The 15,416-nt window shown below is 52.9% G+C and overlaps 1 protein-coding gene across 1 annotated transcript in view; it reads right to left on the reverse strand.

The window, feature by feature from the left end:
- The window catches only part of LOC140389250 (uncharacterized), a 34,083-nt gene extending 20,604 nt beyond the window's left edge, over positions 1–13,479 (reverse strand). The window contains exon 1 of the mRNA XM_072473429.1: positions 13,106–13,479. Within this exon, the coding sequence (XP_072329530.1) occupies positions 13,106–13,249 (144 nt within the window). The 5' untranslated portion in view covers positions 13,250–13,479. The remainder of the gene's footprint in view (positions 1–13,105) is intronic.
- Positions 13,480–15,416: the final 1,937 nt, after the last annotated feature.

The raw sequence follows: 15,416 nt of genomic DNA on the forward strand, positions 1-15,416 counted from the left end.
TATCCGTGGGGACAGCCATCTTCCAGCCCTCAGAGCACGTGCGACTCACGGGGGCCGCCATCTTGGCCATCCTCCCCCACGCGGCTGGCCACGTGCGATCCATGGGGGCCGCCATCTTGGCCGCCATCTGTTACGTCGCTCGACGCGTACGATGAACAAGGGCAGCCATCGCGGAACCGCCCCAGCACCTCCGACCACGCAGGCTACGCGCAACTCAGCGCGGTCACCCTGGACCAGTCACGACCCAAGCACCTCCAGAGCTCCATGATGACCGTCCGGGTAAACGGGCTCGAGACGCCTTGCCTCTTCGACTCTGGGAGCACAGAGAGCTTCATTCACCCGGACATGGTAAGACGCTGCTCGCTCCCAATTTTCCCGGCGCACCAAACCATCTCCCTCACCTCTGGGTCGCACTCGGTGCAAATCCGAGGGTGCACTACCGCATCCCCAGCAATACAGGGCGCCGAGTACGCCAATTTTAAATTATCTGTGCTCCCAGACCTCTGCGCTCCTCTCCTATTGGGATTAGATTTCCAATGCAATCTCGGGAGCCCAACCCTGAAGTTCGGGCCCCCCCCGCCCCCCCCCCCCCGCCACCCCCACTCACCATATGCAGCCTCGCGACCCTAAAAGTCGACCCTCCCCCGCTCTTCGCAAGCCTCACCGCCGACTGCAAACCAGACCCCACCAGAAGCAGGCGGTATAGCAAACAGGACAGGACTTTTATCCGGTCCGAGGTCCAGCGTCTCTTGCGGGAGGGAGTCATCGAGGCCAGCAGTAGCCCCTAGAGAGCTCAGGTGGTGGTCGTCAAGACCGGGGAAAAGAACCGGATGGTTGTAGATTACAGCCAAACTATAAACCGGTATACGCAACTCGATGCGTACCCCCTTCCCCGGATTGCAGACATGGTAAATCAGATCGCACACTACCGGGTGTTCTCCATGGTAGATCTGAACTCTGCATACCACCAGCTCCCAATCCGCCCGGAGGACCGCCACTACACGGCCTTTGAGGCAGACGGCTGCCTTTTCCACATCCTCCGGGTCCCCTTTGGCGTCACGAACGGGGTTTCGGTGTTCCAACGAGCAATGGACTGAATGGTGGACCGGTACGGGCTGCGGGCCACATTTCCGTACTTGGACAATGTCACCCTCTGCGGCCATGACCACGACGCCAACCTTCACAGATTTCCCCAAACCCTAAACCTCACTTACAACAAGGAGAAATGCGTTTTCCGCACAACCAGACTAGCCATCCTCGGCTACGTCATGGAAAACGGAGTTCTAGGACCCGGCCCTGACGTATGTGCCCCCTCCTGCAACTCCCCCTCCCCCACTGCCCCAAGGCCCTGAAGAGGTGCCTCGGGTTCTTTTCATATTATGCCCAGTGGGTCCCCAACTATGTGGGGGAGGGTGAGAGCCCCTCCCGGTATGAACTGGACCGAGCTCGTCGGTCATTAAGGCCGGAACACAAAGTCAATGAGCCGCCGAGAGCAGTAATTATCTGCTTCCATAAATACCACGTACAGGAGAAGGTGTTAAGCTGGGCGAAGTACAAGCGGGAGGTGCAGTGGGCTGGTGCTGGAGTTCGGATTTACCAGGACTTGATGGTGGAGTTGGCAAAGAGACGAGCGGTGTTCAGCCGAGTGAAAGCGGCACTGTACAACAAGGGACTGCGATTTGGTATGGTATACCCGGCAAAGCGGAGGGTGACGGACAACGACAAAGATTTTTATTTTGAAACGGTGGAGGCGGCTGAGGCGTTCATGAAGGCAGAAGACTTGGGACAGAAGTGAGGAGTGGAGCTGGAAGAGAGATCGTGGACTGTGATTGGGGAGTTGGAAAATGTATAAATGCTATAACTTTCTTTTCACTGACCTGTGCTGTAACTTACTTGACTTCACATTGTTATAGCATTTAAGTTTTTGTTTGCTTTGATTGGCATTCTTTGTTGCGACAGTTATATGTTATTTCATTGAATTGTATCAGTTCGATTGTCTTTCTTTTTCTTCTGGGACTGGGTGGGAGGGGACAGTTTGCTTTTTTGGGGGAGAGGGCGACTACCCGCGCCAGCTAACTAAAGTCGGCTACTGAACGGTGGTGAGGTGAGAGGAGGGGTGCGGACATTGGGGCCTGGCTAGCAGGTTTCGATGGGCCTATGATGTGAGCAATGGGGGGAGAGGATCGCTACTGGGGGAGATTTTCTCGAGGGGAAGTGCAGGGGGGTTCTGGGAGGGGGGGGAGGGGGTTTGATGTTAATAATGGAAAGGGGCGGGTCAGGTTCATGGGGCAGGACCCGGTGGTGATGGATACAAAGGGGGGGGGGGGGGGGGGGCGGGGGTGAGAGACCCCCAGTTAGGATAGTCACGTGGATAGTCACTGGCGCATCTTAAAAGTTTGAAGGCCGATGTAGCAATGCTGCAGGAGACTCACCTGAGGGTGAAGGACCAGGTGAGACTTGAAAAGGGCTGGGTTAGTCAGGTGTTTCACTCTGGATTTGACGGAAGAGCTCGAGGGGGAGGGGTAATGGTCAGAAAAGGGTACGGATCCAGATGGAGAAGGTGGTTGCAGATCAGGGGGTAGGTATGTGATTGTGACAGGGCCACTGGAGGGGAGGCTAGTGGCGCTGGTAAGTGTATACGGTCCATATTGGGACGATGTGGGATTCGCGAAGAAAGTGTTTGGGGCTATTCCCAACTTGGACACACACGAACTGATAGTGGGGGAGACTGGAACTTGTTCCGGAGCCAACATTGGACACGTCACGGTCACGCTTGCTGGTCCCGTCAGGGGGTGCGAAGGCGCTGGCTTGGCTAATGGTGGAAATAGGAGGGGTGGACCCTTGGAGGTTTCTGCACGCGAGGGAGCAGGAGTACTCGTTTTTCTCAACGGTCCATAAGGTGTACTCGCGGATCGACTTTCTTGTGGTGGGGAATGCGCTGCTGGCTGGGGTTAAAGGTTCGGAGTACTCGACAATTGCAGTGTCAGATCATGCTCCGCATTGGGCGGATATGGGACTGGAAAAGGGGGTGGTACAGAGACCAGGGTGGAAATTAGATGTGGGACTGTTGGGGGACCGAGGGTCCTGTGACAAAATTGAAAAAGTAATCGAGGAATATGTAGGTTTCAACTGCACGGGTGAGGTGTCAAAGGTTTCTGGGAGGCTTTAAAGGCGGTGGTGAGGGGTGGACAAAGAGGAGTGGTTAGAGCGGCAGAGGGTAATAGATGAGATGTTGGAGGTAGATAGGAGTTATGCAGAAGCTGGGGACCCAGTGAAGTTGGACAAGAGGAAGAAACTCCAGGTGAGCTTTGACGACTATCTACCAGGAAGGCGGTACGCCAACTGAGACGAGCAAGGGGGACAGTTTTCGAGCATGGAGAGAAGGCGAATGTTGGCGGGTCAGCTCCGGACGGAGGCTGCGGCAAGCGAAATTGTCCAGTTGCGGGACAGGGCAGGGAAGTTGGTGGTGGCTCCAGATCAGATTAACAAGGTCTTTAAGGAATTCTATGAGAGGTTGTACAGGTCAGAGCTGGGAGACGCAGGAATTTCTAGATGGGTTGGAGTGCCCGAGTTTAGGGGAGGGGGACAGGGCTACATTAGAAGGAGCGATAATGGAGCAGGAGACAAAGGATGCGATTGGGAGGATGCAGTCGGGGAAGTGGCGGGGCCGGATGGGTTTCCGGTGGAATATTATAAAAAATTCAAAAATAAGCTGGTACTGCTGATGGTGGGGATGTGTGAGGAGGCGATAGGGAAGGGGGTGTTACCACAAACTTTGGGGCAGGCATCGATTTCCCCGTTACTTAAGAAAGATAACGATCCGATGTAGTGTGGGTCCATATCACTTTTAAAAGTGGACGCAGATATTGGCGAAGGTACTGGCAGGTAGGCTGGAGGAGTGCCTCCTGAAGGTGATAGGTGAAGATCAGACGGGGTTTGTGAGAGGGAGGCAGCTCTTTTCAAACGTTAGGAGGGTATTGAACGTGGTTATGGCACCGGCAGAGGGGAAGGAAACAGAGGTGGTTGTGGCATTGGACGCTGAGAAGGTATTTGACCAGGTAGATTGGGGGCACTTGTTCTGGAGCGGATTGAGATTGGACCAAACTTAGTGGACTGTGTAAAGCTACTATATAAGGAGCCGAGGGCCAGTGTCCGCACAAACAACATCAGCTCGAGATACTTTTCTCTCCACCGTGGGACTAGGCAGGGATGTCCTATGTCCCCCCTGCTGTTTGCACTTGCGATTGAGCTGTTGCCCATCACATTAAGAAGTTCGAGGGTGGCGGTACGGTGGAGCAGTGGTTAGCACTGCTGCCTCATGGCGCCGAGGTCCCAGGTTCGATCCCGGCCCCGGGTCACTGTCCGTGTGGCGTTTGCACATTCTCCCAGTGTTTGCGTGGGTTTCGGCCCCACAACCTAAAGATGTGCAGGCTAGGTGGATTGGCCGCGCTAAATTGCCCCTTAATTGGAAAAAATGAATTGGGTACTCTAAAATTAAAAAAAAAAGAAGTTTGAGGATATGAAATGAAATGAAATGAAAATTGCTTATTGTCACAAGTAGGCTTCAAATGAAGTTACTGTGAAAAGCCCCTAGTCGCCACATTCCGGCGCCTGTTCGGGGAGGCTGGTACGGGAAATGGAAAGGGATAGTGCGGTGGGGGATAGAGCATAGGGTGTCCTTGTATGCCAATGACTTGTTATTATACGTGTCGGAACCGAGTGTGTCAATAGGGGGAATACTGGAGCTGCTTCGAGTGTTTGGGTCCTTCTCGGGGTACAAATTAAATCGAGGCAAGAGTGAATATTTTGTGATGTCTCGGCCGGGGGTGGGGGTAGGGGTGGGGGGGCTGCCATTCCGTAGGGCAGGGGCTCACTTTAGATACCTGGGGGTGCAGGTTGCCTGGGAGCAGGGGGGGGGGGGGGGGGGCTTCGTAGGTACACCATTTTTAGTTTGGTGGGGAGGGTGAAAGCTGATCTGGCAAGGTGGGATGGTCTCCCTCTGTCACTGGCGGGTCGGGTACAGGCGGTTAAAATGAATGTGTTGCCGCGATTTCTGTTTATTGTCCAATGCCTGCTGATTTTCCTGCCAAAGGCATTTTCAGAGAGATTGAGGGAAGGATTACTTTGTTCATATGGGGGGGAAGGTGGCCAGAGTTAGAAAGGTGCTACTACAGAGGGGAAGGCAGGCAGGGGGGTTGGGTCTGCCGAACCTGATGTATTATTATTGGGCGGCAAATGTGGAGAAGGTACGGAGCTGGGTCAGAGGGGTCGATTCCCAGTGGGTCAGAATGGAGGAGAGTTTGGGTAGGGGGTCGGGATTGAAGGCACTAGCAACAGCGCCGCTCCCGATAGCCCCGGGGAGATACTCAGGGAGTCCGGTAGTAATAGCTTCATTGAGAATTTGGAGGCAGCTTCGCCAACACGGGTTGGGGGCAGGGTCAAGGGAAATGCCGATTCGGGGGAACCATAGATTTGAGCCAGGGAAGTGGGATGGAAATTTTCGGAGATGGGAGGAGAAAGGAATTAGGACAATAAAAGATTTGTTTCTTGGGGTCGGTTTGCAGGATTGAAGGAGCTGGAAGCGAAGTTTGGGCTGGAGCAGGGGGAAATGTTTAGGTACATGCAGGTTCGAGATTTTGACAGAAAGGAGATACAGAACTTCCCGGAGGAGCCGGCCTCCACATTGCTGGAGGAGGTGCTGACGACAGGGAGACTGGTGAAGGGGGTAGTGTCAGCGGTTTACGGAGCTATTTTGGAGGAGGAGAAGGTGCTGCTGGATGGGATCAAGGCAAAGTGGGAGGAAGAGCTGGGAGAGGGTATGGAGGGGTTCCGGTGTGAGGTGCTCCGGAGGGTGAACGCCTCCACCTCGTGCGCGAGGTTGGGGCTGATACAGCTGAAGGTGGTGTATAGAGCGCACCTCACAATGGCGAGGATGAGCCGGCTCTTTGAGGGGGGGAGAAGATGTGTGTGAACGTTGCGGGGGGAGGCCCCGCAAACCACGTTCATATGTTTTGGTCCTGTCCAAAGCTGGAGGGTTACTGGAAGGAGGTTTTTAGGGTAATCTCTAAAGTGGTGCACGTGAAACTGGACCCGGGCCCTCGGGAGGCCATGTTCGGGGTGTTGGAGCAGCTGGGGTTGGAAACGGGAGCTGAGCCTTCGCCTCGTTGATCGCCCGAAGGCGGATCCTGTTAGGATGGAGATCAACCTCTCCACCCTGTGTCCTGGTGTGGCGGGGGGACCTATTGGAATTCTTGACTTTTGAGAAGGTTAAATGTGAACTGAGGGGAAGGATGGAGGGGTTCCACAATTCATTGGCGTTATTCATTATGCACTTTCGAGAATTGAATTACATCGAACATTAGGGCGGGGGGGGGGGGGGGGGGGGTGTTGGGAGGGTTGCGGGGAGGGGGACTGTGTGTCTTAATGGTGACTATGGGTGATTCCTGATTCCTTTTTGTTATTTGTTTATGTTAACATGCGGGCAGGGGCAGTTGTTTGGGGTTTGGTGGGAGGATGGGGGGATCATTGTTGTTGATTTGGGGATTGACATTATATTCGTTCCTGATTATTGCTTATTGTTGGTGGGTGTAAATTTGGTAGAAAATGTGAAAAAGGAGAATAAAAATATATTTTTAAAAATTCATGAGGGACATCTCGGAATCGAGAAATGCAAGAGGAGAGCATATGGCAGGCAGTTTACTGGCCGGGTATTAACAAAAAGATAACCGACATGATCATGACATGCAACACATGTCAGAAACACCAACCGGCACATTGTAAAGAGACACTCCAGCAACATGAGTTAACAATGTCACCGTGGACAAACGTAGGCATCGATTTATTTCATGCTACAGTTCGTGACTATGTTCTCATCATAGACTACGACTCAAATTTTCCTGAAGTGATGAAACCTCCGGATCTTACGTCCTCATCGGTAATAAAGGCTTGTAAGCAGACATTTTCGAGAATGGGATTCCACACCCGGGGTGGGATTCTACGACCACACGGCGGGTCAGAGAATCGGCGGGGCTGGTGTGAATCCTGCCCCCGCCGTGTCCCGAAGTCTCCGCCACCAGAGATTCGGCAGGGGCGGGAATCGCGCCGCGCCGGTCGGCGGGCCCCCCCCCCCCACCGATTCTCCGGCCCGCGATGGGCCAAAGTCCCGCCAGCGTGGATTAAACCACCTTTTGAACGGCGGGGCAAGGCGACGCGGGCAGGCTCTCGGGTCCTGGGGGGGGGTGGGGGGGGGCGCATGGCGATCTGGCCCCGGGGGCGTGTCCCCACCGTGGCCTGGTCCGCGATCGGGAACAACCGATCCGCGGGCGGGCCTGTGTCGTGGGGGCACTCTTTTTCTTCCGCCTTCGCCATGGTCTTCGTTATGGCAGAGGCGGAAGAGACCCCCTCCCCTGCACATGACGTCAGCAGCCGCTGACGCTCCCGCGTATGCGTCGCCCGGCAAAGACCTTTCGGCCCCGGCTGGCGTGGCGCCAAAGGCCTTTCCCGCCAGCCGGCGGAGCGGAAACCACTCCAGCGCGGGTCTAGCTCCTCAAGGTGAGGGCTTGGCCTCTAAAGGTGCAGAGACTTCCGCACCTTTGGGGCAGACCGCGCCAGAGTGGTTCCCGCCACTCCATCACGCCGGAACCCCCACCCCGCCGGGTAGGGGAGAATCCCGCCCACGATTCTGTCCGACAATGGTCCTTGCTTCACGAGCTGGGAGTGGACAGAATTTTCCAATCAGTACAACTTATGTCATGTGACCTTGAGTCCGCACTTCCCAGTCTAATGGGAAAGTTGAGAAAGGTGTGCACATTATCAAGCAATTCAGAAGCAATCCGATATTCACTTGGATTTGCTTTCTAAGCGAGCGTCACCCTTAAGCTCAGGGCTATCACGGCGCAGATGCTTTTTAACCAAAACGTGAGAACAACGTTCTCACCAAATAGTTCTAGGGATGTAGACCCTCACCAATAAATTCTGGTGGAGAGGAAACCCGAGACACTACACGTGTAGTGTCTCCCACCCGCCCTCCTCCTCTAACCTAATAATAAGACCCATTGGTGTGAGGTAAGTACAATATTTTATTATTGTTATTAATAATATTTTTTATTTTTATTTTTTTTTATATAAAAAATTTAATTTAGTTGTTAGCCAGATCTTGGTAGAAAGTTAGAGGAATGGCAGGGAAGGGAGTGCAATGTTCCTCCTGCAGGATGTTTGAGGTGAGGGATGCCGTTAGTGTCCCTGCTGATTTTACCTGCAGGAAGTGCTGCCATCTCCAGCTCCTCCAAGACCGAGTTAGGGAACTGGAGCTGGAGTTGGAAGAACTTCGGATCATTCGGGAGGCAGAGGGGGTCATAGATAGCAGCTTCAGGGAATTAGTTACACCAAAGATTGGAGATAGATGGGTAACTGTAAGAGGGACTGGGAAAAAACAGTCAGTGCAGGGATCCCATGCGGTCGTTCCCCTGAGAAACAAGTATACCGCTTTGGATACTTGTGGGGGGGGGGGGACTTACCAGGGGTAAGCCATGGGGTACGGGCCTCTGGCACAGAGTCTGTCCCTGTTGCTCAGAAGGGAAGGGGGGAGAGGAGCAGAGCATTAGTAATTGGGGACTCTATAGTCAGGGGCACAGATAGGAGATTTTGTGGGAGCGTGAGAGACTCACGTTTGGTATGTTGCCTCCCAGGTGCAAGGGTACGTGATGTCTCGGATCGTGTTTTCCGGGTCCTTAAGGGGGAGGGGGAGCAGCCCCAAGTCGTGGTCCACATTGGCACTAACGACATAGGTAGGAAAGGGGATAAGGATGTCAGGCAGGCTTTCAGGGAGCTAGGATGGAAGCTCAGAACTAGAACAAACAGAGTTGTTATCTCTGGGTTGTTGCCCGTGCCACGTGATAGTGAGATGAGGAATAGGGAGAGAGAGCAATTAAACACGTGGCTACAGGGATGGTGCAGGCGGGAGGGATTCAGATTTCTGGATAACTGGGGCTCTTTCTGGGGAAGGTGGGACCTCTACAGACAGGATGGTCTACATCTGAACCTGCGGGGCACAAATATCCTGGGGGGGAGATTTGTTAGTGCTCTTTGGGGGGGGTTTAAACTAATGCAGCAGGGGCATGGGAACCTGGATTGTAGTTTTAGGGTAAGGGAGAATGAGAGTATAGAGGTCAGGAGCTCAGATTTGACGTCGCAGGAGGGGGCCAGTGTTCAGGTAGGTGGTTTGAAGCGTGTCTACTTCAATGCCAGGAGTATACGAAATAAGGTAGGGGAACTGGCAGCATGGGTTGGTACCTGGGACTTCGATGTTGTGGCCATTTCGGAGACATGGATAGAGCAGGGACAGGAATGGATGTTGCAGGTTCCGGGGTTTAGGTGTTTTAGTAAGCTCAGAGAAGGAGGCAAAAGAGGGGGAGGTGTGGCGCTGCTAGTCAAGAGCAGTATTACGGTGGCGGAGAGGATGCTAGATGGGGACTCATCTTCCGAGGTAGTATGGGCTGAGGTTAGAAACATGAAAGGAGAGGTCACACTGTTGGGAGTCTTCTATAGGCCTCCAAATAGTTCTAGGGATGTAGAGGAAAGGATGGCGAGGATGATCCTGGATAAGAGCGAAAGTAACAGGGTAGTTATTATGGGAGACTTTAACTTTCCAAATATTGACTGGAAAAGATATAGTTCGAGTACATTAGATGGGTCGTTTTATGTACAGTGTGTGCAGGAGGGTTTCCTGACACAGTTTGTTGACAGGCCAACAAGAGGCGAGGCCACATTGGATTTGGTTTTGGGTAATGAGCCAGGCCAGGTGTTGGATTTGGAGGTAGGTGAGCACTTTGGGGACAGTGACCACAATTCGGTGACGTTTACGTTAAGGATGAAAAGGGATAAGTATACACCGCAGGGCAAGAGTTATAGCTGGGGGAAGGGAAATTATGATGCCATTAGACGTGACTGGGGGGGGATAAGGTGGAGAAGTAGGCTGCAAGTGTTGGACACACTGGATAAGTGGAGCTTGTTCAAGGATCAGCTACTGCGTGTTCTTGATAAGTATGTACCGGTCAGGCAGGGAGGAAGGTGCCGAGCGAGGGAACCGTGGTTTACCAAAGAAGTGGAATCTCTTGTTAAGAGGAAGAAGGAGGCCTATGTGAAGATGAGGTGTGAAGTTTCAGTTGGGGCGATGGATAGTTACAAGGTAGCGAGGAAGGATCTAAAGAGTGAGCTAAGACGAGCAAGGAGGGGACATGAGAAGTATTTGGCAGGAAGGATCAAGGAAAACCCAAAAGCTTTCTATAGGTATGTCAGGAATAAGCGAATGACTAGGGAAAGAGTAGGACCAGTCAAGGACAGGGATGGGAAGTTGTGTGTAGAGTCTGAAGAGATAGGCGAGATACTAAATGAATATTTTTCGTCAGTATTCACTCAGGAAAAAGATAATGTTGTGGAGGAGAATGCTGAGCTCCAGGTAAATAGATTAGATGGCATTGAGGTACGTAGGGAAGAGGTGTTGGCAATTCTGGACAGGCTGAAAATAGATAAGTCCCCGGGACCTGATGGGATTTATCCTAGGATTCTCTGGGAGGCCAGGGAAGAGATTGCTGGACCATTGGCTTTGATTTTTATGTCATCATTGGATACAGGAATAGTGCCAGAGGACTGGAGGATAGCAAATGTGGTCCCTTTGTTCAAAAAGGGGAGCAGAGACAACCCCGGCAACTATAGACCGGTGAGCCTCACATCTGTAGTGGGTAAAGTCTTGGAGGGGATTATAAGAGACAAGATTTATAATCATCTAGATAGGAATAATATGATCAGGGATAGTCAGCATGGCTTTGTGAAGGGTAGGTCATGCCTCACAAACCTTATCGAGTTCTTTGAGAAGGTGACTGAACAGGTAGACGAGGGTAGAGCAGTTGATGTGGTGTATATGGATTTCAGCAAAGCGTTTGATAAGGTTCCCCACGGTAGGCTATTGCAGAAAATACGGAGGCTGGGGATTGAGGGTGATTTAGAGATGTGGATCAGAAATTGGCTAGCTGAAAGAAGACAGAGGGTGGTGGTTGATGGGAAATGTTCAGAATGGAGTTCTGTCACAAGTGGAGTACCACAAGGATCTGTTCTGGGGCCGTTGCTGTTGTCATTTTTATCAATGACCTAGAGGAAGGCGCAGAAGGGTGGGTGAGTAAATTTGCAGACGATACTAAAGTCGGTGGTGTTGTCGATAGTGTGGAAGGAAGTAGCAGGTTACAGAGGGATATAAAGATAAGCTGCAGTGCTGGGCTGAGAGGTGGCAAATGGAGTTTAATGTAGAGAAGTGTGAGGTGATTCACTTTGAAAGGAATAACAGGAATGTGGAATATTTGGCTCATGGAAAAGTTCTTGAAAGTGTGGATGAGCAGAGGGATCTAGGTGTCCATGTACATAGATCCCTGAAAGTTGCCACCCAGGTTGATAGGGTGGTGAAGAAGGCCTATGGAGTGTTGGCCTTTATTGGTAGAGGGATTGAGTTCCGGAGTCAGGAGGTCATGTTGCAGCTGTACAGAACTCTGGTACGGCCGCATTTGGAGTATTGCGTACAGTTCTGGTCACCGCATTATAGGAAGGACGTGGAGGCTTTGGAACGGGTGCAGAGGAGATTTACCAGGATGTTGCCTGGTATGGGGGGAAAATCTTATGAGGAAAGGCTGATGGACTTGAGGTTGTTTTCGTTAGAGAGAAGAAGGTTAAGAGGAGACTTAATAGAGGCATACAAAATGATCAGAGGGTTGGATAGGGTGGACAGTGAGAGCCTTCTCCCGCGGATGGAAATGGCTAGCACGAGGGGACATAGCCTTAAACTGAGGGGTAATAGATATAGGACAGAGGTCAGGGGTAGGTTCTTTACGCAAAGAGTAGTGAGGCCGTGGAATGCCCTACCTGCTACAGTAGTGAACTCGCCAACATTGAGGGCATTTAAAAGTTTATTGGATTAACATATGGATGATAATGGTATAGTGTAGGTTAGATGGCTTTTGTTTCGGTGCAACATCGTGGGCCGAAGGGCCTGTACTGCGCTGTATTGTTCTATGTTCTATGTAACGTTACCTACGACTCAACTCAGAGATCCTGACCAATCGTATGTACTCAACATGATCAAACAGCAACGTAACAAACAAAGGCCATGTTATGATCAGCACGCGATTCAGCTAAAACCACTAATGAAGGATGTCACCGTCAGACTGAGAAATCCCGAAGGAGGATGGTCTGTTCCAGCCACAGTACTCCGGCAAGCAGCACCGCGATCCTACATTGTCAAGTCTGCAGAGGGTGTGCTTTTTCGACGTAATCGGCGAGACCTACTGAAAGTGCAACTTCAGACACCAGTCTTTCCCACGTCGAATCTACTTGAATCGCTCAGTAAACAGAACTTGAAAGTCAACAAACCACCTGACAATGTTCGCAAGGACATTAAAACTTCAACACTACTTCAACCAAGGAGATCGAGTGGAAACAGAAGAAAATCCAACCGTTTAAATTTATAAAGATTGGACTCATTGATTAAGTATCAATTGGCTTTGTACAATTCGTTACAATTTGTAGATATTTACAGCATTGTTTCTTATTGTACAATTTTCTTTACAGGATACAGAAAATGTATTCCTCCCACAAGTCCCGAAAGACATGCTTGTTCGGTAATTTGGATATTCTGAATTCTCCCTCTGTGTACCCGAACAGGTGCCGGAGTGTGGCGACTAGGGGATTTCCACAGTGACTTCATTGTGGTGTTAATGTGACCCTACTTGTGACACTAATAAAGATTAATATTATTCTGGGAGGTTTCATCACTTGTCCTCTCAACTCACTGCCTGGGGCAAATCAGAGTTTTCCCCTAAACACCCATCCGCAATGTTTCACATCATTAACAAAAAGGCATTTGACAGAATGTTTTTCACAAGAAGAGTTTTTCTTTTCAGTGACTGCTGCTCTTTCTCTCAAACCCCTGGGTCGCAGCAATGTGCAGGGGGTGAACGCTCGGTTCCTGGGAGGTTTGCAGTCCCTGCCAATGATTCCCAGCTTTTCTGTGCGCGGGGAGAGACGCGTTCTTCATCCCTCTGTCCTCAAGCCCCAGTCTTACCTGTAAGAAGGAGGAGTAGGAGGCCAGGACGATCAGCATGCAGCTGAAATAGAAGAGGACAAAGACAGCCACATGTTGGCAGAAGTAGCCTCCCTCCCAGTCTGCTTCGGGCTCCTCCCGGGGCACCCTGGTGAGGAAATGCATCCGCTCCACGCGTTGGAGAGAAGGGGACCACCCTCCCCTCCGCCTTTGGAAGAACGCCACAGTCAGCAAGGCAGCAGAGAGGCTGTGGTGAAGGTGAAGCTGGAGCTGCAGCTGCTCACTGCCGTCCCGCACTGAGCGGGTGGGGTGGACATAGCAGCATCCTCCCCACACACAGACCACTGACACGGGCCATTGCTTCACAGACCCCGCTTCATGACACAAGAACACGGTCCAGTTACCCTGGGGGCAACATCTGACCAGCAAATTGTGACGCCCCGCAGCTGACACATCCCCCCCCGCCCCCCTCCTCCCACTTTCAAATCAGAAATGCTCACACTGCCACATGACAAATGGACTGGAGCAATTGGGAGGGAAACACCCAACTGCTGCCAACTGGGAATAGTTGAGGCAACTGGGAATGGAACCAGATTCTATCACTCATAACATGATGCATGTCGGGCAGCACGGGGGCGCAGTGGTTAGCACTGCAGTCTCACGGTGCCGAGGTCCCAGGTTCGATCCCGGCTCTGGGTCACTGTCCGTGTGGAGTTTGCACATTCTCCCCGTGTCTGCGTGGGTTTCGCCCCCACAACCCAAAGCTGTGCAGGGTGGGTGGATTGGCCACGCTAAATTGCCCCTTAATTGGAAAAAATGATTTGGGTACTCTAAATTTATTTTTAAAAAACGAAAATAACATGATGCATGTCGCTGTATGAAGGAGAGTCGCCAACCCAGCAGGACCGCCCTCAGGGTCTCCAGGATCACCCCAGGTGTCCAGGACTGGCCCAGGGTCTCCAGGACCACCCCTGGTCTCCAGGATCACCCCAGGTCTCCAGGACCGGCTCAGGGTCTCCAGGATCGCCCCAGGTCTCCAGGACCGGCCCGGGGTCTCCAGGATAGGCCCGGGGTCTCCAGGACCACCCCCAGGGTCTCCAGGATCACCCCAGGTCTCCAGGACCACCCCAGGGTCTCCAGGACCACCCCCAGGGTCTCCAGGATCACCCCAGGTCTCCAGGACTAGCCCGGGGTCTCCAGGACCACTCCCCGGGTCTCCAGGACCACCCCCAGGGTCTCCAGGATCACCCCAGGTCTCCAGGACTAGCCCGGGGTCTCCAGGACCACTCCCCGGGTCTCCAGGACCACCCCCAGGGTCTCCAGGATCACCCCAGGTCTCCAGGGCCGGCTCAGGGTCTCCAGGACCGGCCCGGGGTCTCCAGGATCGGCTCAGAGTCTCCAGGATAGGCCGGGGTCTCCAGGATCGGCTCAGAGTCTCCAGGATAGGCCGGGGTCTCCAGGATAGGCCCGGGGTCTCCAGAAATTGAACACCAATCTCCAGAACACTGACGTGTGCAACCCTGGAGAAAAATCATCGGGACATTGAAAAGGTCTTGGGCGGGATGCTCCGATTTAGCGGCTATGTGCCGACACCGGCGTGGGAACTGTGGCGTTTTACGACACCAAAATCGGCGCCGGACCCTCACCGATCCTGCGACCGGTGAGGTGCTAGCAGCCGTGCCGGGTTAAACTCCCGGCTCCCGCGCCAAAAACAGCCAAAGAATGGCCAGGACCGTGGCCGCGCATGGCGATGACCTGCAGCGGTCGCGGCGCACGACATGGTGCCGGCCGTGCGCGGACCCGACCTGCCATATACTGCCTGCTTGGTCACCCCCCACCAGTCCCCCCAGCCCTCACACAAGCCGCCCCGGCCAGCAGCACGGCTGCCGGGCGACTGTGGCAGAGCTGGACACAGTCCACAGCCGCCACGCCAGGCGCCCGGCCGCCGAGACCACACGTCAACCGCGCGGTCGGAAACACGGGCCATCGCGGGTGGAGCATCGGCGATGGGCCTCCTGATGATGCGCCATTGCCGTTCCAATGGCATGCGGAGCTCGACGTGATGATGCCATTTCAGAGGGGGCATCAAACCGGCACCACACCCAGTTTGGGTGTTGGAAGGGAGTCTCCGCCCAATCGCCGATTACAGTATTGGCGTCGGGCAATGGAGAATCCACCCCCTTGATTTTTTTTGTAACTTTCTTTGAAGATTTCTCATTATCAGATATAAAAATATTGAAAATGGAATGTGGGTTGGGACAATTGGGTAATCTGCCCCTTTGCTTTCCAATTGGGGTAGGATGTCACGAGGATGGATGTGTTGACCGATAAA

The sequence above is a fragment of the Scyliorhinus torazame genome, chromosome 14, assembly GCF_047496885.1.
Source record: "Scyliorhinus torazame isolate Kashiwa2021f chromosome 14, sScyTor2.1, whole genome shotgun sequence".
Lineage (NCBI taxonomy): Eukaryota > Metazoa > Chordata > Chondrichthyes > Carcharhiniformes > Scyliorhinidae > Scyliorhinus > Scyliorhinus torazame.